Source organism: Salvia splendens, chromosome 7 (assembly GCF_004379255.2).
Source record: "Salvia splendens isolate huo1 chromosome 7, SspV2, whole genome shotgun sequence".
In the NCBI taxonomy this organism is placed as follows: domain Eukaryota; kingdom Viridiplantae; phylum Streptophyta; class Magnoliopsida; order Lamiales; family Lamiaceae; genus Salvia; species Salvia splendens.
Window position 1 is genome coordinate 6,131,415 of NC_056038.1, and position 27,527 is coordinate 6,158,941.

The 27,527-nt window shown below is 38.9% G+C and overlaps 4 protein-coding genes and 1 non-coding gene across 7 annotated transcripts; 3 read left to right on the forward strand and 2 right to left on the reverse strand.

Annotated features, from left to right (window-relative positions):
- The first annotated feature begins 10,593 nt into the window (after window positions 1-10,593).
- Window positions 10,594-12,030, forward strand: LOC121740949 (molybdopterin synthase catalytic subunit-like). The gene is made up of 2 exons (XM_042133614.1): window positions 10,594-10,669; window positions 11,326-12,030. The coding sequence occupies exon 2, from the start codon at window positions 11,386-11,388 to the stop codon at window positions 11,941-11,943; it is 558 nt and encodes a 185-aa protein (XP_041989548.1). The 5' UTR covers window positions 10,594-10,669; window positions 11,326-11,385; the 3' UTR covers window positions 11,944-12,030.
- Window positions 12,031-12,081: 51 nt separating this feature from the next.
- LOC121740948 (G2/mitotic-specific cyclin S13-7-like) lies at window positions 12,082-14,505 on the reverse strand. The gene is made up of 7 exons (XM_042133613.1): window positions 14,258-14,505; window positions 13,687-13,877; window positions 13,413-13,583; window positions 13,203-13,325; window positions 12,707-13,117; window positions 12,436-12,617; window positions 12,082-12,342 (listed from the first exon to the last, which is right to left on the reverse strand). The coding sequence occupies exons 1-7, from the start codon at window positions 14,295-14,297 to the stop codon at window positions 12,198-12,200; spliced, it is 1,263 nt and encodes a 420-aa protein (XP_041989547.1). The 5' UTR covers window positions 14,298-14,505; the 3' UTR covers window positions 12,082-12,197.
- A 2,405-nt stretch (window positions 14,506-16,910) lies between these two features.
- Window positions 16,911-16,983, forward strand: TRNAA-UGC. The gene has a single exon. It is a non-coding gene; the product is annotated as a tRNA-Ala (tRNA).
- A 2,840-nt stretch (window positions 16,984-19,823) lies between these two features.
- Window positions 19,824-23,284, forward strand: LOC121741604. 2 transcript variants are annotated; one of them, XM_042134442.1, is made up of 2 exons: window positions 19,824-19,956; window positions 21,196-23,284. In XM_042134442.1, exon 2 carries the CDS (start codon window positions 21,228-21,230, stop codon window positions 23,151-23,153), a length of 1,926 nt encoding a protein of 641 aa, XP_041990376.1. In that variant the 5' UTR covers window positions 19,824-19,956; window positions 21,196-21,227; the 3' UTR covers window positions 23,154-23,284. The 2 variants fall into 2 exon arrangements, with proteins under 2 accessions (XP_041990376.1, XP_041990377.1); XM_042134443.1 differs by having other exon boundaries at window positions 19,835-19,956; window positions 21,204-23,284.
- Window positions 23,285-23,658: 374 nt separating this feature from the next.
- On the reverse strand, window positions 23,659-25,412 carry LOC121741605 (probable E3 ubiquitin-protein ligase RHC1A). Of its 2 annotated transcripts, none has more exons than XM_042134444.1 (2): window positions 25,305-25,412; window positions 23,659-24,853 (listed from the first exon to the last, which is right to left on the reverse strand). In XM_042134444.1, exon 2 carries the CDS (start codon window positions 24,786-24,788, stop codon window positions 23,838-23,840), a length of 951 nt encoding a protein of 316 aa, XP_041990378.1. In that variant the 5' UTR covers window positions 24,789-24,853; window positions 25,305-25,412; the 3' UTR covers window positions 23,659-23,837. The 2 variants fall into 2 exon arrangements, with proteins under 2 accessions (XP_041990378.1, XP_041990380.1); XM_042134446.1 differs by having other exon boundaries at window positions 23,659-24,867; window positions 25,305-25,404.
- Between the last annotated feature and the right edge of the window lie 2,115 nt (window positions 25,413-27,527).

A 27,527-nucleotide genomic window follows, 5' to 3' on the forward strand; every position in this document is an offset into this window, starting at 1 on the left:
TGCACCTGCCCTAACTCCATTTTCGTCTGCAACGTTAGCATTTTTATCTTCCAGTCCTGCAATAGCCTGGGCTATACACCCACCCTATCTTTTGATAACCATTTTGTATTTTTTTTTTTTGTATTTTGAAATAAAATAAAACATAAATTTAAAACCATAAAACAAAACAAAATTGTGGAAAATGGAAAATGTGAAAAAAAAGGAATTAGAAAACATCGTGTGGGCGCCTGCAATAGCGGATGATAGATCGTCCGGACTTGGCTCTCGATATACATAGTGAGGCCTTCGGGCAGCATCCACTATAGTGAGTAAGTACCCTAAGGGCGTGTTCGATTCTGAGTAATTGGTTTTGCATGAAAGAATTCTTGAATGATTAATATCTACTGGGGCCCACTAAACTACTGTATGTATGGTCTTCAACACTCTCATCTCCTTCTCTCTCACTTCTCGCTTCGGCGACTATCGCTGCAACCGGAGTCGCGGTTTCTAAACTGCCGTTACTCTCCATCTATCTCTCGTCATTTCCCAATTCTCTCTCTCTCGGCCCTCCGTCCGCTGCGGGCTGGACACCATCCTCCCCGACGAGGTCTGCAACCTCGCCGCCCAGTCCCACGTTACTGTCTCCTTCGCCGAGAGCTTAGAGAGAGAAAGAGCTCCAGTTTGTTCAGTTGAGAGTGATTTTGGGGAACGTCAATTTGAGGGATTAGAATTTTTTATGGGCAAAGAAGTAAACTCAGTACCATTTTTTGCTCCACTGTGTGAACATAGAAATGAATATCAATCCTTCAGCGAAATGATTCAAGTGAATTAATTTTCACGCCCGCATTTTTTAAGGATATAAAACACGGTTGATCATGACTAGGGGAGGATTAAAGAAGCGGGGAAGAAAGAGAAAACTAACACAAATCGACCATAGCTCGAAACAAATGGGAATAGTTCGAATAAAATCAGAGTATCTCAACAATCAACAACTCAAAAATAAATACTCCCTCCGTCCGGCAATAGGAGTCCCATTCACAAGTGGCGCGGGTTTTAAGAAAGAGTTTGAGTGTGTAATAAATGTAGTGTGATAGTGGAATATGGGTCCCACTTAAATTGTTGGTTGAATGCAAAAATTGAGCTATATGAACAAATGTTCATAATTTCAGTGTGTTAAATCCAAATTTAATTGGATTTAAGTATTCCTATTTTAAATAAAAACAAACTGGAATAAATAAAACATTAATTGCAATTTTTAATTGATGCAAAGAACCTGCCTTCCATACATTAATTACAGTACGTACAAGAGGTGACCAAAAACAATTCAAGTTTCCCTCTTTAACATTTTAGAGGGAAATTTTAACCTATGCAGGGACAAAACCAACAACCAATACTCCTCACAAAGAATTCATCACAGAGCAGCCTCCTAACCCAACATTGGGGGTGGCTACACCGTTCATCATAGAGCCAGATATCCCCTACCCCCTCGGAATCCCATAAATGGCCAACCCTATGAACCTCCAAACCCTAACAATGTAGGGGGTGGTTCTAAGGGAAAATTGAAAGAAAGACTCACAGATTTAGAGTAGATCCTTCATGCCTGGCAAGAGTATCACCAACATTTCCTTGTACCATTCCTCCTCCTCAATCGGCCGTTTTCTCGGTCGCCTGACCAGCGGCGTTTGAGGGACAAAAGGAGTGTCCCACTCAAACTCAGTGACTGAAGTCTCAGGGAGTAGGGCTTCCTCCATCAGCGTCTCAGGGACAACAGTGGTGGTGCAATCAAACTCAGGCGAAGCAAACACCGGAGTTTCAGGGAGTAGGTCTTCGCCCATCGGAGTCTCAGGAACTACAGTTGCATACATGTAGGCGGTGTTCTCCCAAGAATATGTTGGGATTGGAGAGTAGTGGGTCGCGATTGGGGTCGGAATCGACGCCTCTGAGGGGTCGGAATCGACGCCTCTGAGGGGTCGAACGCCCATTCTTGGGAAGGAGGCGAGGCGGGGCCGATTAGGGTTTGAGGAGGCGGAAATGGAAGGGGGTTAGGGGTCTGTGAGAGAGATATTGGTGATAATGGTTCGGAATCGGAGTCCATTTCACTGATCTAGTCAGTGACGATTAGATTTTCAGGAGGAGAGGTAAGGCGGCGATTAGGGTTCGACGAGGAGAGTAGATGGAGAGAGTGAGAGAGTGTTGGGGTTGAGAGAGTGAGCGGTGAGAGGATGGAGAAAGTGAGAATTAAAAAAAGGGACAGGTGTTGGGGTTTGGGGGTGTAAGGAGTATTAAATTGCAATTTCCAAATATGGTAAGTGAACCGGGACTCCTAATCGCGGACGTCCCGAAATGGAAAAACGGGACTTCTATTGGCGGACGGAGGGAGTATTATCTTAGCGATACAAGATCTCAAAAGAAGGACAACTACTCAGCGGAAGCATTTAAGAGAAGGAATATGCCACGTATGAAGACATGACACATTCTAGACACTTAAATTTCTTAACTGGACTTGCTCAATACCCACCGCATCCGTCACGCTCAACCTACACATTTTTAAAAGAAATGCTTGCACATTTTTAAAAGAAATGCTTGCACATTTTTAAAAGAAATGCAGGGCTGAGTACTTGATGTACCCAGTGAACACATGCCATAATAATTTTCATAAAATATTGTGTCAGCATTTAAAAGTGAACTCGGGGTTTTATAAAAGACCAAGTCACCAAAACATTTTTTCGCTCAAAAGTATGACTGCAGCCCATTTTTCTCTCTCCTCGTACCATATCTGAACCTCATATGTGAAACGAGAACGTGGCCACATTCTCGATCACTGGACCGGCCAACTCGAAATATAGCGCACGATCCCCTCTGTGTACACTAGCTTGAATAGGGACTCACTCCCTAGACAAACCCGAATTCGATTAAACTCATAACTTCTAGTAGGGACTCACTCCCCACTAGGGCGATCAGATATGCACATTCTCAAAAATAAAATACGGCATGACACAATATATTTGGAATTTAAGCTCATAACTCATACTTGAAAGATATTGCGTAAATTTAAAAGTAAGCTTACATAATAATATAGGATAGAAAGCCCACAGTAAAATTTTAGTTCGAAAGCCCACCTCGTTCGTTTAAAGCTTTAACTTGTGTTTCATTCCATCCTCAAAGCTTTAACTAAAGACAAGGCCCAATAAAAATTTGGTACAATAGCCCAATTACAAAATAATCCACTTATTTTGAAAACTTCCCCCCCAATTTCACGTCACCTCTTTCTCCCTCTGTTCTCAATTTTCACTTTTCATCCCCTTCGTCGTCTTCTTTCTCTCTCAACTCGACTATTCTTTACAAATTCTGCGCCGACGTCAATCGTTGCTCCAGCCGGCGCCTTGCCCACTCCAGCGACCTCCACTGTGGCTGTTGCTGCTGTCTGCGCGTACGACCTGCCGCCGCTGCTGTTCGAGACTCGTCGAGCAGCCGCGCGGTGCTTTCGCCGTCCTGTCTCTCTCCTCATTCGCTGATTTCCGCCGGCAAAATACAACACCACCGCCGCGACGCAGCAGGAGCTGTTGCTGCTCTTGATTCCGAAACTCGTTGCAGATCGTGCTGCCGTGCAGACGTGGTCGCTGCTGCCAGCACCAAGCCGGCGCCACCTTCCTCCAGCACGTCGATCAGTAGCTGCGTTCGGTTGAACGGGATCCATCACGCTCCTAACGTTGCCAATTTTCTTTCTCATACGTCCTGTCTCACTCCTTTTCTCTGTCCGTAAGCAGGATTCGCAGTGTCGTCGCTTACATGCTGCCGTTTCCTTCATCTCCACAACATGCTTACTCAACTCTGAAGGGGGCAGATTCTGCATCTCGTTGCCTTTCTCAATTGTCAACTGGATCGCTCGTTTCTCCAACTCCTTTAGCTATCTCCTTTGTTTGTTTTTTTCTAGAATTTGGAAGGAGGGTGAAAATCGTGGGGGATTTTACATATATATCTATACATATAATTTGTAGATATGAAACTGATTTGGAGTGGTTGATATATATATATATATATATATATATATATATATATATATATATATATATATATATATATATATATATATAATAAATTCTGTAGAAATTTGGTTTGGTGGAGAGATTTTAGGGAAGTTGGAGATATTAAAAAAAATATCCCAAAATGCAAGGAAAAAAGGCGGGCGTTACATTAATGGGGTAACAATGCGGGCCTAGAGGTTTCGCAATGCCTTCCTCCACCAACCACGTCAGGATCGCGCAGCCGCGCAGCTACTACAGATACACTCTCTGCTCCGACTCCTGTCCTTTAGTCTTTACCGAATATGCACTTCCAAGTCTCCCAGAAAGGCCAAGACTTGTTCCGCATAAATTTGGCTTTAGAGCATCCACAACTGTGCTCTTGCCAGCGAGCACGGTTGTGGGCCCGACGCCACTATTCATGCCTGCTCTCTGGCAAGAGTACAACACCCACAGCTGTGCTCTTCCGCAAGGACGAGCACAATTCAATTTAAAATTCAATTAAACAAAAACATTTCCATAATATTAAAATTCATTAAAAACCCACAATAAATATTTAAAATTACAAATAAAATAAAAAAGGCATAATTAAAATCCTAAAAATTAAAAATTACATAATTAAAATCTAAAAATTAAAAATTACATAATTAAACTCCTAAAAATTACATAATTAAACTCCTAAAAATTACATGAGGAAGACTACTCATCCGGCGGCACTAACCCCAATTGTTTTTTGGAGACCCAATATCATGGTCTCGTGCGTTTGAAGTTGCGTGGGTTTGATGTGAATGGATATGGGAGAATGAAGATGAGAATGAATATGGGAGAATGAAGATGAGAATTGTGTAGTTTGATGTGAATTTTTGGGTGTGAAAGTGGGAGTATTTATAGATGAAAGTGTGTATTTTTGGGGGAAAAAAAATTAAAAAGTGGTAAAAACGGTAATAAACGGATATATTTTTTTGGGAAGTGAATTTTTTTAATCATTTTTTTAATTAAAAAAAAAATTCAAAGGCAACGGCTATGTCGTTGCCCAATCGCCGCGCGCCACGTGTCCTGCTCGCTGGCACGGTGCTGCTCGATGCATCGAGCAGCGCCGTGCCAGCGGCGAGACACGTCCGTGCCAGTGGCGCGGACGGACGCGGGTTGGGCCACCACCGTTGTGGATGCTCTTAGGGTCAACCTGTAGCAGTAAGAAAAGGAAAATAAGTACATACAGAACATGCACTGCGCTTTCCGTGCGTACATGGACTACATGTTCCCACTGTTGGTCGTCTATGTCAATCTTGTAGTTGCCGTTCGAATTAAACCCTACACCCGTCCTGTCCAGAATATTACGCGGGCTAGTGTAGATTGTTTTCCAGGAGGTGATTTTGGACACGATATGCGGAGTGCCTTTGATATCCGACGTCAGAAATTCTTGACGAATGTTATCCTCGCACCTCTAGAGATAACCAGATCGAAACTCGTTGTCCGATTTCCACCCCAAAGCCACAAGTTCCACCAACGTCGCAGCCAAAATTTCTTCTTCCCAGTGAGACCACATACGACGGGTTCGGTCACCCTTTTTATATTTGCGACGGGGTTTGTCAGGGTTCCCTGCAAGATATGGGAATTATTCGACCAATAAAAAAACAAAACGAGGTGAGGCCAGATACCATGTCCTACAACAACCTGCAGCACTGCCGGCTCCATCAATTCCGGACCCTACAACAACCATCGACTGCGACATATTGACCTGTGCACCACAACAACAACGTCGTTAACACATAACAGCCACAAAAAAAAATTTGATTACAAATCAAACTCGAAAAAGAGAAAAACGACGGAGGTCGACACCTTGCACACGGTGGTTTGTGTAGACATAGTTGAGAGAGAAGTAGTGTGTATATATGCTGCGAGTTGCCGCGAATAGACGAAAATTTTGGAGGGTAATTCAAATGTTTCGTTTTCGTTCTTACCGCTTTAATCGACGGTGGGGTAGTTGAGGAATTAAAGTTACTTGATAGGGACAGAAATGTCAGGCCATGCACTACGCTGTCTCTATACCGTCTCTTAAACCGTCCCTTAACTACTATTTGAGGGCCCCACTGTCCTTTTTTCATCCATCCCTTAACTAAGAGACGGAACCTGCAACGCTCCGTCCCTTAACCGTCTCTATACCTTCCCTTAATTACTATTCATTCAATTTCATTTATAATTTTTTTTCAACCCAATTCAATTTAAACAAACACACTTTATTAAAATTAAAACAACATTACAACTTAAAATTAAAAAAAACGAAGACATAATTAAAATTCTAAAAAAATAAAAATGACATAATTTAATCTGCTCCGCCAAAGTTTTTCCAAATGTGCTCAATTAGATCCTCTTGGAGTTGGGTGTGGGCGCTAGAGTCGCGTGTCCTTGCCTGAATAGCCAACCGTTCTTGTATAGACGGATGCGCTCCACTTCGCGGCGGACTACTTGCGGTTGAGCTTCCGGGGGATTCGGGGTCGAACCAATTTCCCGCATCGGGTCCTTCGTCGTCGTCGATCTTCTTCGAGTGATAGTTCCATTAATTGACGCATTTGCTCAAAAGGATCCATTTGTTTGAGTTGATTGAAGATGGAAATTGGAGTGATAGAGAGGATTTGAGAGGAATAGATGTGTGTTTGTGTTTGAAATGAGTATGAAATAGGATTATTTATAGAGTAAAATATATAAAAAAAATTAAAAAAATGAAAATAAAAATTTAACGGTAATATTACCGTTTGAATTTTTTTTTATTAAAAGTTTAATTAAAAAAAAAACGAATTATTGCGTCATCAGTGACGACGCCCACTCGCGGGCCAGCGAGTGGGCGTCACGCACGCATGGGGACGAGACACGTGTCGCTGGCGCGTGGCGGGACAGCGCGTCCCGTGTCTCGACGAGACGGGCGCGGGCTAGGGACGGGATGGTCGCTGCAACGCGTCCCGCAGAGGACCCGTCCCTCCGGGACGAGACGCAAGCCCGGCACGGGACGCGTAGTGGATGATCTCATAACGCATGGAAGCTACTTGCATGTTGTCAGCCAAATATGGAACAACAAACACCTCACATATATTTACGGCTTGGTGGGACCAGTATGATACAAATAAGTCAACATACAATTATGCCTATTCAAATTGTAAAGAACAGAACGAGCCCTAAATAAAAAAACCTATTCAAATTGTGAAGAACCGAACGAGCCCTAAATAATAAAAGAAATTCTATATTAGAAAACCCAACACATTTTAAGACCATGTTTATCAGCAACCCCCAGACCCAACCCAACCATCCACTTTTTCAATATTTAATTCATTTCTATCTCCTCCACATCATCTTCCACATCATTAATATTCATCCAACCCAACCACACATATTTTCATGGTTTATCAATGACCACCCAACCACACTATTATATATTTATTTTTACATTATTTTTTAATACTATTATTATTACATGAAATACTTATTATTGTAAATTTATCAAAAAACATAATAAATGACAAATTAAAAATTATAAAAACAAATAAATAAAAAACATAAATTACATTCATTCAAATACGAAATTGAAAATACATAATTAGTGCTCAAACATAAGATGAAAACTAGACATTCAATTGTAATTGCCAAATTTTGCACATATATGCTCTACCAACAAGGGAAACTAAAAAATATGAAATTCTACTAAACAATAAGGATTATAGGAGGAGAAAAGATAATATTTTTTGTGTGCAAAACTATAGCAAATGTGGTCTCTATTTATAGAGGAAGAAAAATTATGAAATTTGGTATAAATTTTATAATTTTTAAATATAATATATTAAAGATATGTTAATTATTAAAAATAATAATATCAGCCAATGAAATTGTGCCATTTGGCACAATCTCATTGGCTGAGTGGTTAAATGAGAAGAGAGACCGAAGGTGTGTTTGAGGAGAGAAGGAGACTTGGGTCGAGGAGAGAGGGAGACTTGTGTGTGAATTAATTTTTTTTAATTGCATTACCTACATGGCAACCGACCCACCCATCCCGATAAACATGGTCTAAGGCCACCCGCGCCACGCGTTACGCGGGTGGCCCGTGTTTCGTTCCACAGTGACGGAACCGGGACGGGACGCATTGCAGCGTTTAGTCCCGTCCCTAGCACGTCCCGCAGTGACCAATCGCGTGACGTCTTTCCACGCGCCGAGGTGACGTGGCGAGCTCCCAGGCGATGCGTGACGCCCACTCGCCGGCCCACGAGTGGGATTCGTCATGCTGACGCAATAATTCATTTTTTTTTTAAAATGAATTGTGAAAACGGCAATGTTACCGTTTTTTATAGTCGTTTCCATTTTTTTTTACTCTATAAATACTCATAATTCATCTTCATTTCACACACAACTACACATCTATTCTTCCCAAATCATCTTCATTTCCTCTCCAATTTTCATCTCAAATCATCTCTCTTTTATTCTTCCCCAAATTTAATCGATCCCATGGATCCATATGAGCAAATGCGTCAAATAATGGAAGAATCACTTGAAGAAGATCGACGTCGGGAAGCGGAGGAAGCCGCGCCCCCCAAAGACGCTCCCGAACTTACATCCATTGTAACCGGGAGGAAGCCGCCGCAAGGTTAGTCCGCGACTACTTCTGCGATAATCCGGTGTGGGGAGATACCTACTTCAGTCGCCGTTTCCGCATGCGGCGACCGATATTTCTCCACATCTCAAATACATTGGCGGGCCGTGAAGAGTTCTTCCAAGAAAGGTTCGACGCCATCGGCCGTCCCAGCCACACGACGCTGCAGAAATGTACTGCAGCAATCCGTCAGCTTGCGACTGGACAAACGGTGGATGTGTTCGACAAATACCTCCACATTGGAAACAGCACTGGGAGAATGTGCTTGCTCCAATTCTGCAAAGGCGTCTTGGCAGCCTTCACCGATGAATTTCTCCGGAATCCAAGCACGACAGATTGCCAGTTCCTACTCCGCCTTCACGAACAAGTGCATGGCTTCTCCGGATGCTTGCCAGCGTCGACTGCATGCACTGGCAATGGAAGAATTGCCCGGTGGCGTGGAGGGGGTCGTACACGAGCGGCCACAAAGGCACCCACCCCACCGTTATACTCGAGGTCATCGCCGACTACCGGCTATGGATCTGACATGCGTACTTCGGGGTCCTCGGCTATAACAACGACATAAATGTGCTCCAGCAATCCGACCTCTTCGCCGAAGTTTTGGATGGTAAAGCACCGGCCATCAACTTCACCGCTAACAACCGGCGTTATATAATGGGGTACTATCTTGCCGACGACATCTACCCGAAGTGGCCAACCTTCGTGAACACGTGCGCTAGGCCTGTGAATGCAAAGCAGGCGCTTTTTGCGCAGAAGCAGGAGGCTGCTCGGAAGGATGTGGAGCGGGCGTTCAGGGTTCTCCAAGCGCGCTTCAACATTATCAAAGCCCCGTCTCGTTCGTGGTTCATGGAGAACATGGCCGACATCATGTATACGTGCATAATCTTGCACAACATGATTGTCCAAGACGAAGGACCCGAGGCGGGAAATTGGTTCGACCCCGAAGCCCCCGGAAGCTCCACAGCCAGTAACCGTTCCTTAAACTATTATTTGCGGGTCCCACTGTACTTTTTAACTCAATTTCTTAACTAAGGAACGGAATCTACAACCCTCTGTTTCTTATCCGTCCCTTAACCGTTCCTTAAATTACTATTCATTCAATTTCATTTTTTAATTTTATTTCCAACCAAATTCAATTAATAAAAAATACACTTCATTAAATAAAATAAAGTTACAACATAAAATTCGTAAAAAAAACATAATTTAATAATGTCCTAAAAAATAAAAGTATACAATTTAATAATTTCATCCGCCAAAGTTTGCCCAAATGTGCTCAATTAGATTCTCTTAGAGTTAGGTGTGGGTGCTAGAGTCGCGTGTCCTCCGCCTCCCGTCGTCGATCTTCTTCAAGTGATTGTTCCATTATTTGACGCATTTGTTCAAAATGATCCATTTAAATTTGGGAGAAGAAAAACAGAGTTGATTTGAGATGAAAATTGAGGTGGAAATAGAGAGGATTTGAGAGGAATAGATGTGTGTTTGTGAGTGAAATGAGTATGAAATAGGAGTATTTATAGAGTTTAGGGATAAAAAAAATAAAATAAAAAATTAAAACGGAAAAAAAACGGTAACATTACCGTTGCAAAAAAAAAAATTTTATTTAAATTTTTTTATTTAAATTTTATTTTTTTAAAAAATTAATTATTGCGTCACCGTGACGAAACCCACTCGCGGGCCAGCGAGTGGGCGTCACGCATGGCCTGGGAGCTCGCCACGTCGCCTCGGCGCGTGGCGAGACGTCACGTGCCGCGTCTCGCGGTCGCGGTCCACGGGACGAGCTAGGAACGGGATGGGGACGGAACGGCCGGCTGCAACGAGGGCCGGCCACGCCACCCCTTACGGATGCCCTAAGGGACGGTATAGTGACAGCGTTGTGGATGGCCGAACTCCATTTCAAGGCCCATTATATGGCCTAACTCCATTTCAAGGCCCATTATACTAAAAATATAGTAATTAATACAGATGCATACATATATACTCTCACGAGAGAAGTTTCAATTGGCTTCTCTCTCATCCCGTTCACGTTGAAGCTGAGGTCAGAACTCCGAATTGATTCAATGAGCTTGCTTCTTTCTTCTTCTTTAAAATTTTTTCACTTCACTTTATTTTGTCGGTCACCGTTGGGTTGTGTTATCCATATCGTGAACATGCTTTTCTTATTTGCTTTGACCTTAGGCGTTTCCAGTTAAAGGATTATTAAATTCTTTTGGAATTAATCGTTTGAAAGATTAATTGTGATTAATTTTATTGAATAGCTCGTTCTGATGCTTCGTGTCTGGATTTTGTTGAGTTTTGAGATTTTGGTAGTATCATAATAGTGGCTGCAATCCATCTTTTTTGTTCGATTTTATTTTCAAAATTGCAACTTTCCTTAGTGTTTTTGTCCCCTATAAATTGCTCCAATCTTGATTAAATTTTATGGTTTTGCTAGAAATTCTGTTCTGTGTGGCTTCTGTGTTTTGGACTTTTGGTGGACAAATTTGGAAGGGAAGGGTTAAAAAAGATGAATCTTTTAGCAGCGCTGAATTGTGTTCACTTTTAGCACTTCCAATTTTATGCATTTTAGGGTTATATTGCCGAGTTAGGATTAATGGAGCTAAAACTTGTTACAAATTTGAAGCTTGTTTTAGTATTTTTGTGTTTTGGACAGAACAAAGGCTAAATTTGTTGAATTCCTTTGCTTTTCTGCAGAATATTCTGAAACATTGAGCTAGCTATTCTTGTGGATTCTTTCTCCATATCTGAGTAATAATGGCCTCAGAGGAAGAAGACATGAATCTAATAGAGATATTGGAGGAGAATGTGGCTATTGACACGAGCAGATACATGAGCTATGTCCAGTCTCCGAGCTGTGGCGCCATAGCAACATTTGGTGGCACCACTCGCGACACCTTCGAGGGCAAGACTGTCTTGGAGCTGAGGTACGAAGCATACGTCCCCATGGCTGTACGATACATCAAGACGATATGCACTTCTGCAAGATCATCATGGAACCTGAATTCAATTGCAGTGGCCCATCGCTTAGGCCCCGTTCCTGTTGGTGAAACAAGTGTTTTCATAGCAACCTCAGCCGTTCATCGTGCAGATGCCTTGGATGCTTGCAAGTTCATCATCGATGAGGTTAAGGCATTGGTTCCTATATGGAAGAAGGAAGTTTATACCAATGGCGAGGTTTGGAAAGAGAACTCTGAGTTCCTCGAGAGGCGGGACGAGCTCGGGAATTCAAGTTGCCAGAAAAAAGTTGTAGTGGATGGACCAGAGAGAAAGGGTTGCTGCGGAGGAAAGGTGAAGATGCCGCCAGAGGCATGAGATGATGTGTGGTGATGAAAAGAGAGGCCTTTTGTTGTTGTAATACAAGGATTGTTTTTAACATTTTACTTGTGTAAACTTGTAGTATCTTGAAACATTGAAAGCAAGATTAACAAACACAATTTACACATCATTGGCTTTACTAGAAACATAAATTGAATTAATTCATTCATCAGTACAGTCAAATGATCTCTAATTTGACTTGAAATTACTAATATAGTAAACGGTTGTATTTACTAACAGTAGCAGCAAATTCAAAATGGAACTGGAATGAGAGCACTGGCAGGAGGAATGAGTGCAACAGCTCCTCTCTCTGGATTTGTGTATTTCCGATACACAGCCTTGAGCTTGTTCTCTGCTGCTCCGAAGTGGAAACTGACCAGCATCTTCGCGCACTCCCTGATATATATCAATCAGATACGCCGAGAATCAATTAATACACACGTATTATCTAAAGTCAGATGGAAAAAAGAATAGTATAGTTTTGCATACATCAAGTGACCCTCAGAGTAGCCAGTGTGATGCTCGAGTGTCTCAGTCCACGAGGGGCTTCTGTTAAGCGCACATCGTGCAGCATATACAGCAGAAGCCGCAATCTTCGAAGGACTATGCTCTATGATCGTTGTGTAGCTCATCAAGCAAAGTTCAGCATAGAAGAACACCATGTTCTCCATCTACAACAAATAAGCAAGCATTCAATTTTCACATTCTTTAAATGCAAAAATATGTGAAAATTTGTTTGGATGAATAAATCTTAATCTACCTCCTTATCAGAAGGGACAGATGCTTTGATGTATCGAACCAGAAACACGTAAGGTGTTGGAACAGTCAGGTACCACTCCAGCTTCCCAAGAATAGCCTTCTCCATGAAAAGCACTTGCTCCCTCACATAAGCATTATCTGATATGGCTATAAAGTCGCTCACCTCCGGTGCCCATATCTCCTCGTACTTGCAAGCAATCAGCATCGAGCTCATGCCCACCAACTGAAGCTCCCTTCTCAGGACAGTCTTCACTGCAAGAAAACGGTCCACTATGTTGATGGTGAGGTAGAGGCTCTCCGGCACCAGTTCAAACTTCTTGTGAACTTCAATCAACCAATCAACCAGAATGCCTCTCATTTTAGAGTTAACCTCTGGCTGTGAGTCAATGTAATCATGAACTCTGCCATCTTCCTGATTGAGTCAAAGGATTGAAACATGTTACACAAACAATCAATGATGAAGGTGAGGATGAAATCAATTAGTATGAATCGCACACCTCTGTTTGCTTATAGAAATTGTACATATCCTCAACATACTCCACTGCTGCCAATTCATTATCCGCATCAACTGCATCGATGTCTATCAGATTCTTCAGCTTCTTAGTCACTCCAGAAGCAGCCTAAGAGAACAAACCGATACCGTCAGAACAAGTTCTCAATATGATGTTGAAAATAATCTCAAGTAGAAGCATCTAACTAAGTCTCACTTTGCTTCGAGCTGTGAGGATTGCAGTGAGACTTTTAGCAGATTTCTTGGCTATCACTGCATCATTCTTTGGCTTAGCAACAGCAACGCCTTCCTTCCTATTCATGGCCCTATTAGCTTTTGCAGCACCATCTTTTGCCACTAGAATGTTGGGGTTTTCCGCCTGCTGTTTCTGTAGATGATAACAAGAATCAGCTGTGGGAAAAACATAGAAAACAAAACAATCCAAACGCCAAAGAAGTGCATTGAGCAGAATTCTTTTTTTAAGGTCTTGCCTTGCAGTTGTTCTTGTCTTGAACTTGACCATTTGCCAATAGCTGAGCACCAAATCTCCTTGTTATAGGACGAGTGATCTGATTCTGCGGCTTTCCCTCAGCTACCGGTGCTGGAACCAAGTTTCCGATATCTCTCAAGACCCTCCGATTCCTTGCTTCCGGCTGAGGATTCTTCTGCTTCCCTCCTCCAACTGATAACCAAATCAAGAATATTGCTGTGTGAGATTACTCGTCATATTAAAGAAAAAGCAATTCTTAAAATGTAAATCGTTACACTTCTCCAACATTAAACAAACACTCAGTTCAAGACAGTCTAACTCAACAATCATAAATTTTAGGCCAGGTAAAGAAAACTATGAATTTCCTCAATAGAAAACTGAAACGGAGTGAATAGCCTATCATCAAATCTCCAATCAGATTGAAAAGTAAATTGATGGATGAATAAATAATTCTAAAACCTAATTTCAGAAGGGCTTTGAGAAGAAACACAAATAAAAAACAGTAATGAGTGGAAACAAATTGACTCAAAAAGAAGAAAAAAAGAACGATCAGCGCCAATTGTATAACATACCGATGGGTTGCTCAGGGGCAGCGACAACTCTTGAAGCCATCTCCAAATCTAATTCCTCCTCTTCTTCTTCGCTTTCGATTTCTTCTTCACGGCCACCGAAAACCTCTCCAAGACTGGTCCAAAACGATGACAGAAGCACACCGAGACGGCCGCTGCGTATCTCTCCTCCTTCGGGTTTATCTGTCGTCGCCACAATGCACAAACCACAATCGGCCTTCTCTCTGTAGAAATCTGGTGATGGAAGAGCGACAATGGAGAGAATGAGATTTCGCAACAACGGTCATATATAGTTCAGCTTCGAATAGGGTACGTTGGATCTCTTATGATCGTACGGTTTCCATCCGCACTAAATTTACTAGCCGTTGTGACAGAGCACTTAGAATTACCGTTTGATAAATTACTCCACTTTTTAAGTTTTTTTTTCTTCTATCCCATATATACTATGATGCGGCACAAAATAACTTTCTATTTAAATTTATAGTGGCGATAAATATATTTTTACTATTATAAAAGGTATTGTTAAAATAAATTTTTACTATTCGGTTGGTTTGTCAATAAATTTTGTGTTCGATAACTTTTGTGTGTATGTGTTCGATTTGTGACAAGAGAATATGATTGATGATGGTGCTCTTACAACAGCGGCATGGGAATGGAGAGTGAGTGACTTCGATATTTGTGTGTATTCGGTGGTCATGGGTCATGGCGCTCCGCAACTAAGGATGAGGCGATGGTGTGTGAGTATGTTTTAATTAATATTTATTTTATTAAAGTGAATTTATTTTATAATTGATATATTAATTTATTAACATTTGATTCAAACTTTATTAATTAAATTTTTATTATTTGTCGCATATAAATGAGATAAATATATTTATAAGAATAAGAAATTAATTTGACAACTTAATCCACTAGTATAACTTGCAACATTTTTATCTTGGTTTTAATCTTATCAAACAATAACGTGTAAAACCAATAGTAATTCAATCTTCATTTTAATATCCACAATTAATCTTTGTTTTAATCGAGGAATGCTACCATGCAACCCCTCATATTATAATATTCTCACTCGACTCTTTAATATTGTCATCATTGTTCTGCTAAAAAGTAGTGAATCCTCATAGTGTAATATTCTCATTTGACTCTTAAATATGTTATTATTGATCAACTTAAAGTTTTTTAGAAACTTTTTTTTGATATATCAAATACAGTAATTACATTTTAATAAATTTTATTTTCCATGTATAGAAATAGGTATTTCTAGTTTGCAAATGCAAGCAACTCAAAACTGGTGATTTAGTAATTAATTGATAATGAATCCAAGAAGAAAACATTTTCAATTTGCCCAAATCATTCTAAATTTTCGAAAACAATACTCACTTCGTGCTAGAAAAACCATCATTTTTCAATATTTTTGTATATCTCACAACAATTTTCATTTCTTATTTTAGATATTATTCCACCGCCAACTCAAAAATTATTATTTTTACTTTTATAACTTATTCACGCTCGTATCTGACCATTATAACACTAACTCCACCCATATTACTACTCATGGCTCACCTCTTTTTTTAAGAGTAAACTACATAAATGGTACCTGATTTTTTACTTTCGTACATAAATGGTACCTGATTTTTATTTTATATCGTTTTTGGTACTTATAAATCACATTTTTTGTACCTGATGCAATTTTCACCCCAAAATACCCTCTAAACAAATTCATTTTTTCATTTGTGTCATAAAGGGTTTTTGGGCATTGACAAAACTAGTACCAAAAGTGATATTATAATATCTTCTCTCATTCTCCTCCCTCTTTATACTAGTATTATTATTAATCAATATTAATATTATTATTTTGATGTTATAAATTAATAATTAATTTATTTTTTAATATCATTTAAATATACTTAATCATAATTATAGTTATAATTATATTTAATTATTATAATAATATTATTGTTATAATAGTAAAAACTAGTAGTAATTAATAAATAATAATAATTATTTTATATTAAATTAATAACTAATCAATATAGTCCTAATCAAAATTTAAAATTGTGAATTATATTCATAATGATAAAGAGTTGAATATTTTTATTAGGTGTTTCAACCCTAAAATGAGTATAAATAATTTAATTAAAAATATTCAATTAATCTAATTACTTTAAATAATTAATTTAAATAGGTGTTTTGTTATTGATTTATATTATGAATGCGATTAGATGTATGTATAAAACACTAAAAAGAAAGAAGAAAAAGAAGAGAAAAGAGAGAAACATAAACTAAGGAGAAAAAAGAAAGGAAGATAAAATACTAAAAAAAAAGAAGAAAATGAAGAAAAAAGAAAGAAGAATAAAGTAAAGAAGTAAAAAAGAAATAAGAAAGAAAGACAAAAAAATCACATATTTGGTTCTATTTAATTTAAATTTCTAAAAATATCCTCCATAACAAAATAATCACATGTTTGGTACCTAGGGTTATTATTGTCATGTGGTACAAAAAATGATATAAAATAAAGATCAAGTACCACTTATGTACGAGTGAACTTTTTTTTAAAACATATGCCACCAAAGCTTCTTTTTTACGGGAATGGAAGTGATATAGTTTTCGGACAATTATACGTATATTTACACAAATCAGTGACAAAGTATCAATTGGGGATGTAGCTCAAATGGTAGAGCGCTCGCTTTGCATGCGAGAGGCACGGGGTTCGATCCCTCGCATCTCCATTTTTTAAATTATTTTTATTTTTGTTATTGTTTTTACTTTTAAACGATGGAGTACTAATTGTTGCTGATTATAAAGACAAAAGATCAAACACTAATACACAAAACAACAGATACAAATTTCCCACGTTTTCATTGAAGCCTTGATTAGAAGCTAAACTTATTTACATCATTTAAATCTTATCACATCTAGAATTTACAAACAAGAAACAGTGGTCTATGTTCCACTCTTGTTGCTAACAAAAACAAAGGGTGAAAAACCAACCAACAAAATACTACTAGTATCAAAGTATAACAGAGCTTTTGTGGGGAGGAAGGCTATCAATTTCATAAATGTTCATTAAAAAAAAGCACTTCAAATCTAAAAAGCATTTCAAATCTATAAGAGACATCAGCAAAAAATGCATATTAATATCACAAGTCACCCACTTTACATTACTGTAGAAACAGACCAAAATCACACAACTTTTATTTGGACGACATAAAGATATACACCTACTAAAAAGCATACACAATTAAATTGTACCTCTCCTCTTGATCTCGGCAGATGGCTCTAAGTAACACGTTGAATGAGTTCGACTGCGCCTTTCAAATTGTTGTGTCTGAGCTCCATCTCCGCCCATTCACACCAAATGCTAGCAAGATCATCCACAGCCTTGTGATCAGCCTGCACAGCCTTAGCAAGAATGACCCGGGCATTCGAGACTTCTCCATGAGCCTCATAGATGGGATCAACTCTCCTCACAGCTTCTGTGTATGTCAAAATCTGTTTTGTCGGATTCCCTTCGAAAATCCTAACTCTCTTACGCGCCACGCCTTCACATTGTGGTGGTTTAAAATAGTCTTTGAAGAAAGAGTAATACTGGTTATAAATCATCTCCCTAAAACCACGCCCATTATATCTTTATTCAATAAGGTATGTTAGTATTATTTACGCCAAACAATTTTTTTAAATATTACTCTATTTTCAATGATAACAATTTCACAATTTATTATACTACTTAAATAATTCTGCATATTAACATTGCACAATTTGCATAACGAATTTAGTACTACTAGTTTTGCATGAACAATATATTTTTGGTTATCTCTAAATCCCATTTTTCGCACGTAATTACATCATCATAAGGTAAGTGTCGATCTTGCCAATTTTTTAGATAGATATAATATTATTTCCTAAATTAGTATTATTATAGTCGTATCTCGTTTCATTCACAACAAACTATGTTTTGCATTGCCATAAGTTCGTTTTGCATTAAATTTTTGTTTCCTTCAATTGCAAAACTTCAGAGATGCAAGATATTTTCAATTGTAAATCCTTTTTTTCCATCATCAAGATATTATCGCGAGGCAGGTGTCGATATTGTCTAACTTTCGATAAATATTAGTAGTATATTAAATTTTCATTAAGATTATCTTAACTTTCTACGCTATAATTTTGCATCACAATAATCAATAATCTACTACATTATATATAACTCGTTATACATTCTATGCATTTGGTGATACATTTCCTGCTACATAATTATAAAAGTATTAGGTGATCCGAACAGGCTCCTAGAACCGGCTCTTCTCTGATAGTGAGATCCAACATTCTCAATAGTTGCACAAAATCCTTTTCATTTATAGAAATTAAGGATGAACACAAGAATGACCATCCAATTCTTTACATTCTAGTGCCAGTTAGTGTAAGGAGAATACAACCTTTGAAAATTATTTTATTACTCATTAATCTATAATATATCATTTTAATTGTGATAATATAAAAACATAAATGTATACCATATCTCTAACTAACTAAATTGAGAAGATATATGTTCCATTTATCTTATTAGAAAGATAAGTATAATTAACTTCTTAAAAAAGTGAAGAAATTAAATTGAAAAGGTATAAAAAATAACTACTATACCATTTTACGTATTATGTGGACAAGATGTAAAAAAGCATCTTTTAAACTGAAAAAGGTATAATACGTTCTTAAATACCTTTACCGTTAAAGAATAAGTTTTATGAAGAAAAAGTAAATATCATAGTTATTTCTCTTTATCTCTCTATTTATCTTCTCTCTTGGAGATATTCTTATGGGCTTCTTGGTATGATGAAATGGAATGAGGAGGGAATGAAATGGAATGAGGTTGGGAATGTGATGGAGATTTCATTCCATTCTTATGCTTAGTGAATGTAAGGAATATTATGTAATTGTATAGTGTGTGGTGTGTGCAATGTGTGTAGTGTGTGCGCAATGTGTGTGCAATGTGTGTATAGTGTGGATTTTTTTAATAATAAAAAATTCAAAAATTTTAATTTTATTATAAAATTAAATGACAGTGGATTTAAATATAATATAAACGTTTTATAATTTTGTTAGCATCTAAAATAAGAATGAAAAGAGAATGAAATGGAATGCAATGGAATGAAATAACCCATAGTAAAATGGAAGGAATGGCTATTTCTATAAGGAATGGATTGGTAATTCCAAATATAATGATAATTCTTGAAGTAAAAATTATCAAGCAAATGAATGGAATAATAGTAAAAATACCATTTCATTCCTTGGATTATATTCCATTATATCAAATAGTCCATTAATGATATTAGAGTTGATGATCAGAATCAATCTAATAAAATTCTAAACCAACATATTTATAAATACGCGGTGCATAATTTTTTTTTCATAGATACGCATAGCATTTAATACCCAATTATGACAAAAATGCATCACTTGCTAATTTGTCAAATAAAACTAATTTCCCTTTTGACTTTATACAAATGTGACTAATTTCAGCCTCGCATTATCCCCACCCGCCTCTCTCCACGTATATATATATACGTCTGTGACGCTATACAATTCACAATTTTTCTCTCTCTATACGCGATTTCTCCGACACTAAACTCCAATCCTCCTTCCTCGTACGGGCAACCGACTGACGCCGCGGCGCTCGATATCGCCATCGATCGCATCGATCCGTTATTAAGGTGAGGCTTTGCCGCGTTGCGTGGCTTTATTTCGATTTTGATTAGGGTTGCGGCGTGGTTTTGATTTTTTTTATTTATTTAGATTTTGGAATGTATCGCATTGGCATTCGATTAGATGAATTTGATGGCGGCGCGTTTGGTTTTCTCTCATTGCTTGTGTTTTGTGGGGGCTTGTTTTGTGAGTTCTGGCTTCTTTATTGGTTTGCGATTGATTGATCTACGGACTGCATTTGTCATTTCGAATGGTTGTATGAATCTGGTTTTGTAAATTCGTGATTGAATTTCTTTTTCTCAGTGATTTTTCTATTTTATTTATAGGATTGTTGAGGGTAGATGTGTCGCTTCCCTAATTTTATTTGGGAAATGGAATTTGATTAATAAAGGTGGTTTTTCCTTGAGGAAACCTGGTATTATTTGGATGTGTGTCTGTAGGGTTGTATTCCCTTCATTAGCCATTCTACGATTAGCCTTTTGAATGTTTGGAATGTCAACATCAATTAGGCATTATTGTGTATTGATTGCACGAAGATGATTGATTGTCTATGTATTGCTTTTGTTGGATCTGGGAGATTATGTAGTTATTTTCTCTAGATTTGAAACGTGAATGTGGGGAGTTTTGCTGTATGGTCAACAAATTTTAGATATTGTTACAACAAGTGAGGAAAATAAGCATAAATGCTTGGTGCTCAGACTCAGAGTGGTTGACGTGAGGGTAGTTATTGAGGCAGGGAAATAATAACTGTGGAGATGACTTAATACGTTGAAAATAATGTCGACACAATGGCTTTCATGAATTATTGAATTACTATATGACAATCACTAAGGAAGTTACTGCAGGGATCTGACTATTAGACTCTAATATGTCTTGCAAATATATAGTACTACTAAAAAAAGACATTAGAACTGAATAAGGCAACAATAGATTTTTGCTTCTTATAACCAGTATTCAGAATCAGAAATATGTATACTTGCAGGATAAGCTCAATATCAGATACATTTGATTTTTTGCCAATTGATTAGGCATCTTGGTCAAAGCTGTTCATTTGTGTGAAAGGTTGCGAGTCTTTGATCCATTGCACCCTGGATTGGATATATTATGTGACAATAGGAAAACATCAATTATTTTCTCATATTCTAACCGAGTCACTTGCCAAGAAAACAATGAATGGCAATATTCATGCACATGTTTGGCTTAGCCTGTGACATTTTGCTGCTGGTTAATGCTTCTTTATTCTTAAGTTTTGCAGAAATTAGAGCTTGAAGTTGCAGACATGTCGCCAGCATCCAAGGCTAAGTCTAAAGATAAGAAGACTGGCAAAGAAGCTCCCAAGAATTCTCTGAAGCCTTTGAGTCATGTTAATGCCAGTAGTGGGACCACAGCAAGTGGATACAATCCTGTTTCAAGAACATTCCATACATTTGAATCTGCACCAGTGCCTACGGCCTGTCCACTTCATGTTAATGGTCGTTTCCGGAATATAGATGATACGGATGACCATAATGGAAGTTCATCAGGGACGGGCATTGAGTATGACTCTATTTCCAATAATGGTAGTTGGTCTGGCGACTCTGAAGACCATAAAGAAAAGTCATCACAGCCGCTTACTCGTCAGGATATAATACCTGGTGCTGACAATGACAAAAGAGAGAAAATACGTCAGAAGAATGAGAGGAAACATCAGCGTCAAAAGGAGAGGCGAGCGCAGGAGTTGCATGAACGGTGCTGTAGCTATCTCATGTCGAGGAAGCTGGAAGCTCTGGCACAGAAGCTTGTTGCTATGGGTTTCTCCCAAGAGCGAGCGGCAATGGCTCTTATTATGAACGAAGGCAGGTTAGAGGAATCAGTATCATGGCTTTTTGAAGGAGGTGAAGAAGACAAGAACTCGGAAAACAATCTTGATGGTGGTGGTAATTTGAAAATTGACATATCAGAGGAGCTTGCTCGCATTACATATTTGGAAATTACATATAAGGCTTCCAAACAAGAGGTGGAAAGAGCTGTAGTATCCTGTCAGGGTGATCTTGAAAGGGCTGAAGAGACATTAAAGGCACAAAAGGAAGAGACTCCTGCTGTCTTGTCTAAGCCTGATGAAAATGGCGATCCTCCTACTGTTGCAAATAGCAAGCTAGCAACGATTAGTCAGAATCCATTAAGAATACAACCAAAGTCTACTTCAGTAACCACTGTACAGCAGAGAAGAGATGACAAAGATTTCAACTACATCAAACTTCCAGCCACAGTAGAGTCTGTAGTGGATCCTGTGACCAAAAGTATGCAGGTGGTAAAGAAAATACCACTTAAAGCTGACTGGGCTAAACAACAGCAGATTGTGCCTGCAGAGAAAAGGTGGGCAAGTGCAGGATCAGATTCTTCTGCATCATTTTCTTTAGCATCACGGTCTCTGCCATCACCAACTCCAGCCAAGACGGATGTTCGCTATGTTGGTGTTGGAAATGAATTGAAGAAGTTGCAGCTAGGATCAGTCAAAGAACCAGTAATCGTCATGCAGCGACCTCAGTCCGTTAATGCAAAGCAGATTCCTAGCACAAGTATTAGCTCATCTCCTCCTGGAGAGATGGCTATGAGTTGGTATCCTAGTTCTGTTGAAACAGTGAAGCCACATGGGTTTGTGCCATCTGTTACTGTGTCTAATGGTTTTAGCTCAAATCAGTCGCACAGCCAACCTCAATATCAGTCATCACAGCAGCAATTTATGTCCAGTAGCAGCCCAATTGATTCATCAGGAACTAAAAAATCCAACATTTACTGGGGTCAAGGCGGATCACCAGCACTTGCTGCACCTTCCTCCCTTGGTCTCTTCTCCTGCATTGGTGCCAGTGGCTCATCTGGGACTTCATCTCAGGTGGACTGGAGCACCGGCAGCTCAATGTTGCAATTTGATTACACCAACGTTGACTGGAGTTTGGATCGTGGGTCACTATTCCCAAAACCTAACGGCCCGTGGACTGGGGCTAACTACATTCCAACTAATTCTAGCCTGTATGATTCATTTAAATATGGTGCGGGTTTGAAGTCTACCATGAGGCCTGGTCTGCCCAATGGGAATGCTGCAGCGATGGATGGGCCGAATCCCAACGACCTGATGGCTGGTAGTTCACGGGAATGGACTTCACCATTTGAAGAGAAAGACCTTTTCAGTCTACCCAGACAAGTTGTTTCCTCTCCTACACTGTAAGAGAATGGTGATGGGTTTTACGAATAAAGAAAAGGGTGTTGATGTTGGTGTTTGTTCTTTTATGCTTTGGATTTGTATTTAATATGAATAGACATCATATCTTAATGGGAAAAGCATTACAGTTTCTTTGATTCATTGGCTTTCATATTTTGATTTCTTGCCCAAAATCTGTTGAAATCCACCATCCAGCCAAAACTCACTACAAATATCAATCTCATGTTTCCGGATAATACAATTCTTGAATTTATCTTGTTAAAATCCGTGTCTTATTTGCTGCAAATGTATAACGAATTATGTACAGAGAAATGATAGTAGGTGCGCGGCAGCGGCCAACGATGATTCAGTGAGGACGGAGGTTGCTGATGACCCACCAAACGGTAGTAGCTATGCACAAGAACTTGTCATACATCACCAAGTGGAAGCACACAATTAACACGGAATGACAAACTGTAACATCGAGCGCAAAAAAAACCAAGAGAGATACTAAAATATATGGAGGCACAAGTTTGTAAGGACATGTGGGGTTGATCTTTTCATATGTGGTGTAAGTTTAGCATACAGGTAGGGAAATCGTTTTAACTCCAAAAGGGATTTACTAACAACCAGAAACTGACTTTTTCGAGGCAGACAACAACAAACACGACTGAGAAACGAATAAAAAGAGGGAGCATTGCAGACGTAAAATCAATAGTCAAAAGGCCAGCGCGTTCTGCTATGCTCCTCATTTGGAGCTGCTGCACCGTTTCCTTCAGTTCCTGAATGGCGTTGAGTGTTCTGATTCGATGAGTTTGAAGGCCACAGAAACGAAAATGGATTCCACCTCCCTTGACTCTGAGAGTTACTACTGCCCCTTCTGCTGCTGTTGCCACTTGCATTCACTGCTCTCTGATTCAAGTTAGAACGAGAATTTGCAGAGTCTAGTGAAGGCAGCTCAACACGACAGACAGGGCACGAATTATGTTCGACTAGCCAAGGCACAATACAGTCTGAATGGTAAATATGATCACATGGCATCTGTCTAGCTCTTGTCCCCAATTCAAACTTATCTTGACACACAGGACAGTGAGCATCTGTATTGAGATGCCTTTGCAAAATCTTGATGGTTGGCATAGCATCAATCGCGGAACGCGGTGCTGGAGGAGGACCCCGCCTGTCATTCACACTCAGCTGCTCTATCAGTTCCTGTAACCCATGCCCCATAAAGAAATCACCAGAATCAGCCCGTCGTTGCCCCATAAAGATCTCACCAGAATCAGCTCGTCTTTGCCCCACTCCATGTCCATCACTAAAAAAGAAATCAAATGGATCGACAGCAACTGGTGTTTGGCCATGGTATATCAATAATTGGCCAGGAGGCCTGGGGCCAACGCCCACACTTGTTCGTCCTCTGACATCAAAGTTCGGGTCCCTTCCTATCATCCTGCGCCTCATTAGGGCTGCAAACGCATCCATAATACCAAATCTTGGATCTTGCATAAACCCGAGTCCAGAACCATCACCGGAGTGAGTGCCCATAACTTCGGCCAGCTCTTGTATAAAGCCACCATCACAGTACGGGCAGACCAAGTTACGGCCTCGAGGTCGTACAGGCTGTGTGCACTGGTGGCACCAATGAGTGTTTCCACCACTCGACATTATTATTATTATTATTTATCTTAAACAAGAAACATAAGCCACAATCTCCAACCCCGGAACTTTTCCTGCATCCAGACATCTATGAATAACCATAACTCAACTATGAAGCAGTTTTAGCAAATTCAAAATTTGAAACAAATGGAGTAACTAATATGAGATCCAATCAATTATGCAGGGTTCTATTTGATTAGCTCATCATGTAAATTTACAGGGTTTAGATCTGCTCCACAGAATTCAATCCTCTAACTGACATAAAGATAGGGGAACTCTCCTAACAAAAAATAAAAATCTAGGCAACGAAAAATCATGTTGATCAGAACAGAATAAGTTCACGAGCAAAGTGTACACAGCAATCAAGCATCAACAACAACTTTTATTGGTCGGAAAAATCCAACAAGCAAGGAAACAAAGACAAAGTTGTATAAACTGAAAGCGATCAATCAAGTTACAATAGAAGAAATCTGGGGGTGGTTGAAATTAAGAAGAGCATGAGTAGTTAATGTAGTAAGTACTTACGAGAGAGACAGTAATGCAGGAGATTGTGACAATTTCCCTAAATTAAGGATTTGGCAATGGAATCACAAAAGACTTGTGTTGGAGTTGAGTAGGATGTATATATAGGACGAATGGATCTATTCTGACCCGACCCGAACCACCCGCGCTTCTTTTCTTTTGGATCTCCAAAAATTGATAGGGATTTATAATCGGATATTACCATTTCTTAAAATAACGAATTACTGAAGTCTTATTACTACCATAGCCAAAACCAAAAGCAGTGGAGAAGAAAATGAGAAAACGACAATAATTGAGCAGTACTGGTCTGTCGGTAATCGGAATGTTAATTGGCACAATACCTCTTTAAATCACCCTACCCGCAATCACACCCTCGTGCCTTTAACAATCTTCATCCTTCAACACGTCCCCCGTGACACAGCTTGAACACACCAAACTCATTTACCCCTAACCAAAATACACATTAGTACCGACTATATTTTCAAATTTTTCTTTAGAAGTTTATTTTCACGTAATTTAGATTATTAATAGGGGCTTTTGTAAAATTTAAAAATAATTTGTAGAAAAATATTCAAAAATTCAATTCATTAGGCCATCCGCAACGCTGTCTCTTATCCGTCTCATCCCTTAACTATTCATGGATCCCACTGTACTTTTCACTCCATCTCTTAACTAAGAGACATAACCTGCAACTAGACGTCCCCAAACCGAACCGAACCGTTCGAACCGGCCCGGAACCGTCACCGGCGGTTCCGAACTGGAATCGGAACCGTAGGCGACGGTTCGAACCGTGCCTGGAACCGTCGATTCCCCCAGGCCGGTTCAGGTTCCAATTGTGCGCAAACCGTAACCGGCGGTTCAAAACCGCCGGTTTCGTCGGAACCGGCGGTTCGGCAGTTCCAGCAGCTTTTCAGGCATATTTCCGACCTAAACACTAGGCTTTTTAGAAACCGTCAACGGAACCGCCGGTTTTAGTCAGAAAGCGTTGACGAAACCGGCGGTTCCGTCCAAAAAACCGCCGGTTCCGCCAGTTTTTCGAAATTTTGAATTTTTTTATTTAATTTAATCACATTTTCCCCCTATAAATACCCCATTCCTCTTCATTTCTACTCACCTCATTCTTGTGCTAACAAGTCTTTCTCTTCTCAATCTCAATTTCTATATTCTCTATCCACATTCTCTCTAATTGCTCAAGTTGTTTACGTTATTTGCGCTCATAATTTACTCACGTTGTTTACGTTATCATATTTACACAATCACACTACTCTCTATCATATTCACAGAATCACACTACTCTCTATTCCTTTATTTCTTTTTTCTCCCATTTTTTTCGAATATGTAATTTGTAAATTGTAATCAAGACTTTAAGTCTTTTGTAATTTATAAATTTTAAGTTGTAATTTGTAAATTTTAAGTTGTAATTTGTAATTTTAAAGTTGTAATTTGCAATATAGTTGAAATTTGTATCAATAAAATTGCATTTGTACATCGCATTATTCTAATTTTATTTATGCAAGTATATTTACATTTTTTACTTGAATTACAATTTTAACAAAAAAAATATGAACCGCCGAACCGGTCCGGAACCGGCGGTTCCGGACCTTAACATGAACCGCTGGTTCACGGTTCAGGAACCGGAACCGTCCAAGCTAGGACGGGCCGGTTCAGGTTCAACAAAATCTTCAACCGGAACCGCCGATTCCGAACCGTGGTGACGTCTACCTGCAACCCTCCATCTCTTATCCGTCTTTTAACCATCTTTTAACTTACTATTCATTCAATTTCATTTTTTATTTTTATTTCCAACAAATTCAATTAATAAAAATACATTTCATTAAATAAAATAAAATTACAACATAAAATTCTTAAAAAAATTTAAAAAAATATATAATTAAAAATCCTAAAAAATTTAAAAATACATAATTTAATTTCTTCCGCTCCCTACGTCGATCTTCTTCAAGTGATTCTTCCATTATTCGACGCATTTGCTCAAATGGATCCATGAATAGATTAACTTTGGTAGAAGAATAAAAGAGATGATTTGAGATGAAAATTGAAGAGGAAAGAGAGATGATTTGAGAATAATAGATGTTTGTTTGTGTGTGTGAAAGAGGAGTATTTATAGAATAAAAAAAGAAAATAAATATTTTTTTTGAAAATTACAGTTGAACGGTCATATGACCGTTTTTTATTTTTATTTTATTAAATTCGATTTTTTTTAAATAA

Coding starts and splice junctions, on each gene's coding strand:
- LOC121740949 (XM_042133614.1), top strand. CDS start 11,386: ATGGCCTCAGAGGAAGAAGACATGAATCTAATAGAGATATTGGAGGAG.
- LOC121740948 (XM_042133613.1), bottom strand. CDS start 14,297: ATGGCTTCAAGAGTTGTCGCTGCCCCTGAGCAACCCATCG. Junction 13,118..13,202: donor ATTTCTATAAGCAAACAGAG/GTGTGCGATTCA, acceptor TGACTCAATCAG/GAAGATGGCAGAGTTCATGA. Junction 12,618..12,706: donor CTGTCCCTTCTGATAAGGAG/GTAGATTAAGAT, acceptor TATTTGTTGTAG/ATGGAGAACATGGTGTTCTT.
- LOC121741604 (XM_042134442.1), top strand. CDS start 21,228: ATGTCGCCAGCATCCAAGGCTAAGTCTAAAGATAAGAAGACTGGCAAA.
- LOC121741605 (XM_042134444.1), bottom strand. CDS start 24,788: ATGTCGAGTGGTGGAAACACTCATTGGTGCCACCAGTGCACACAGCCT.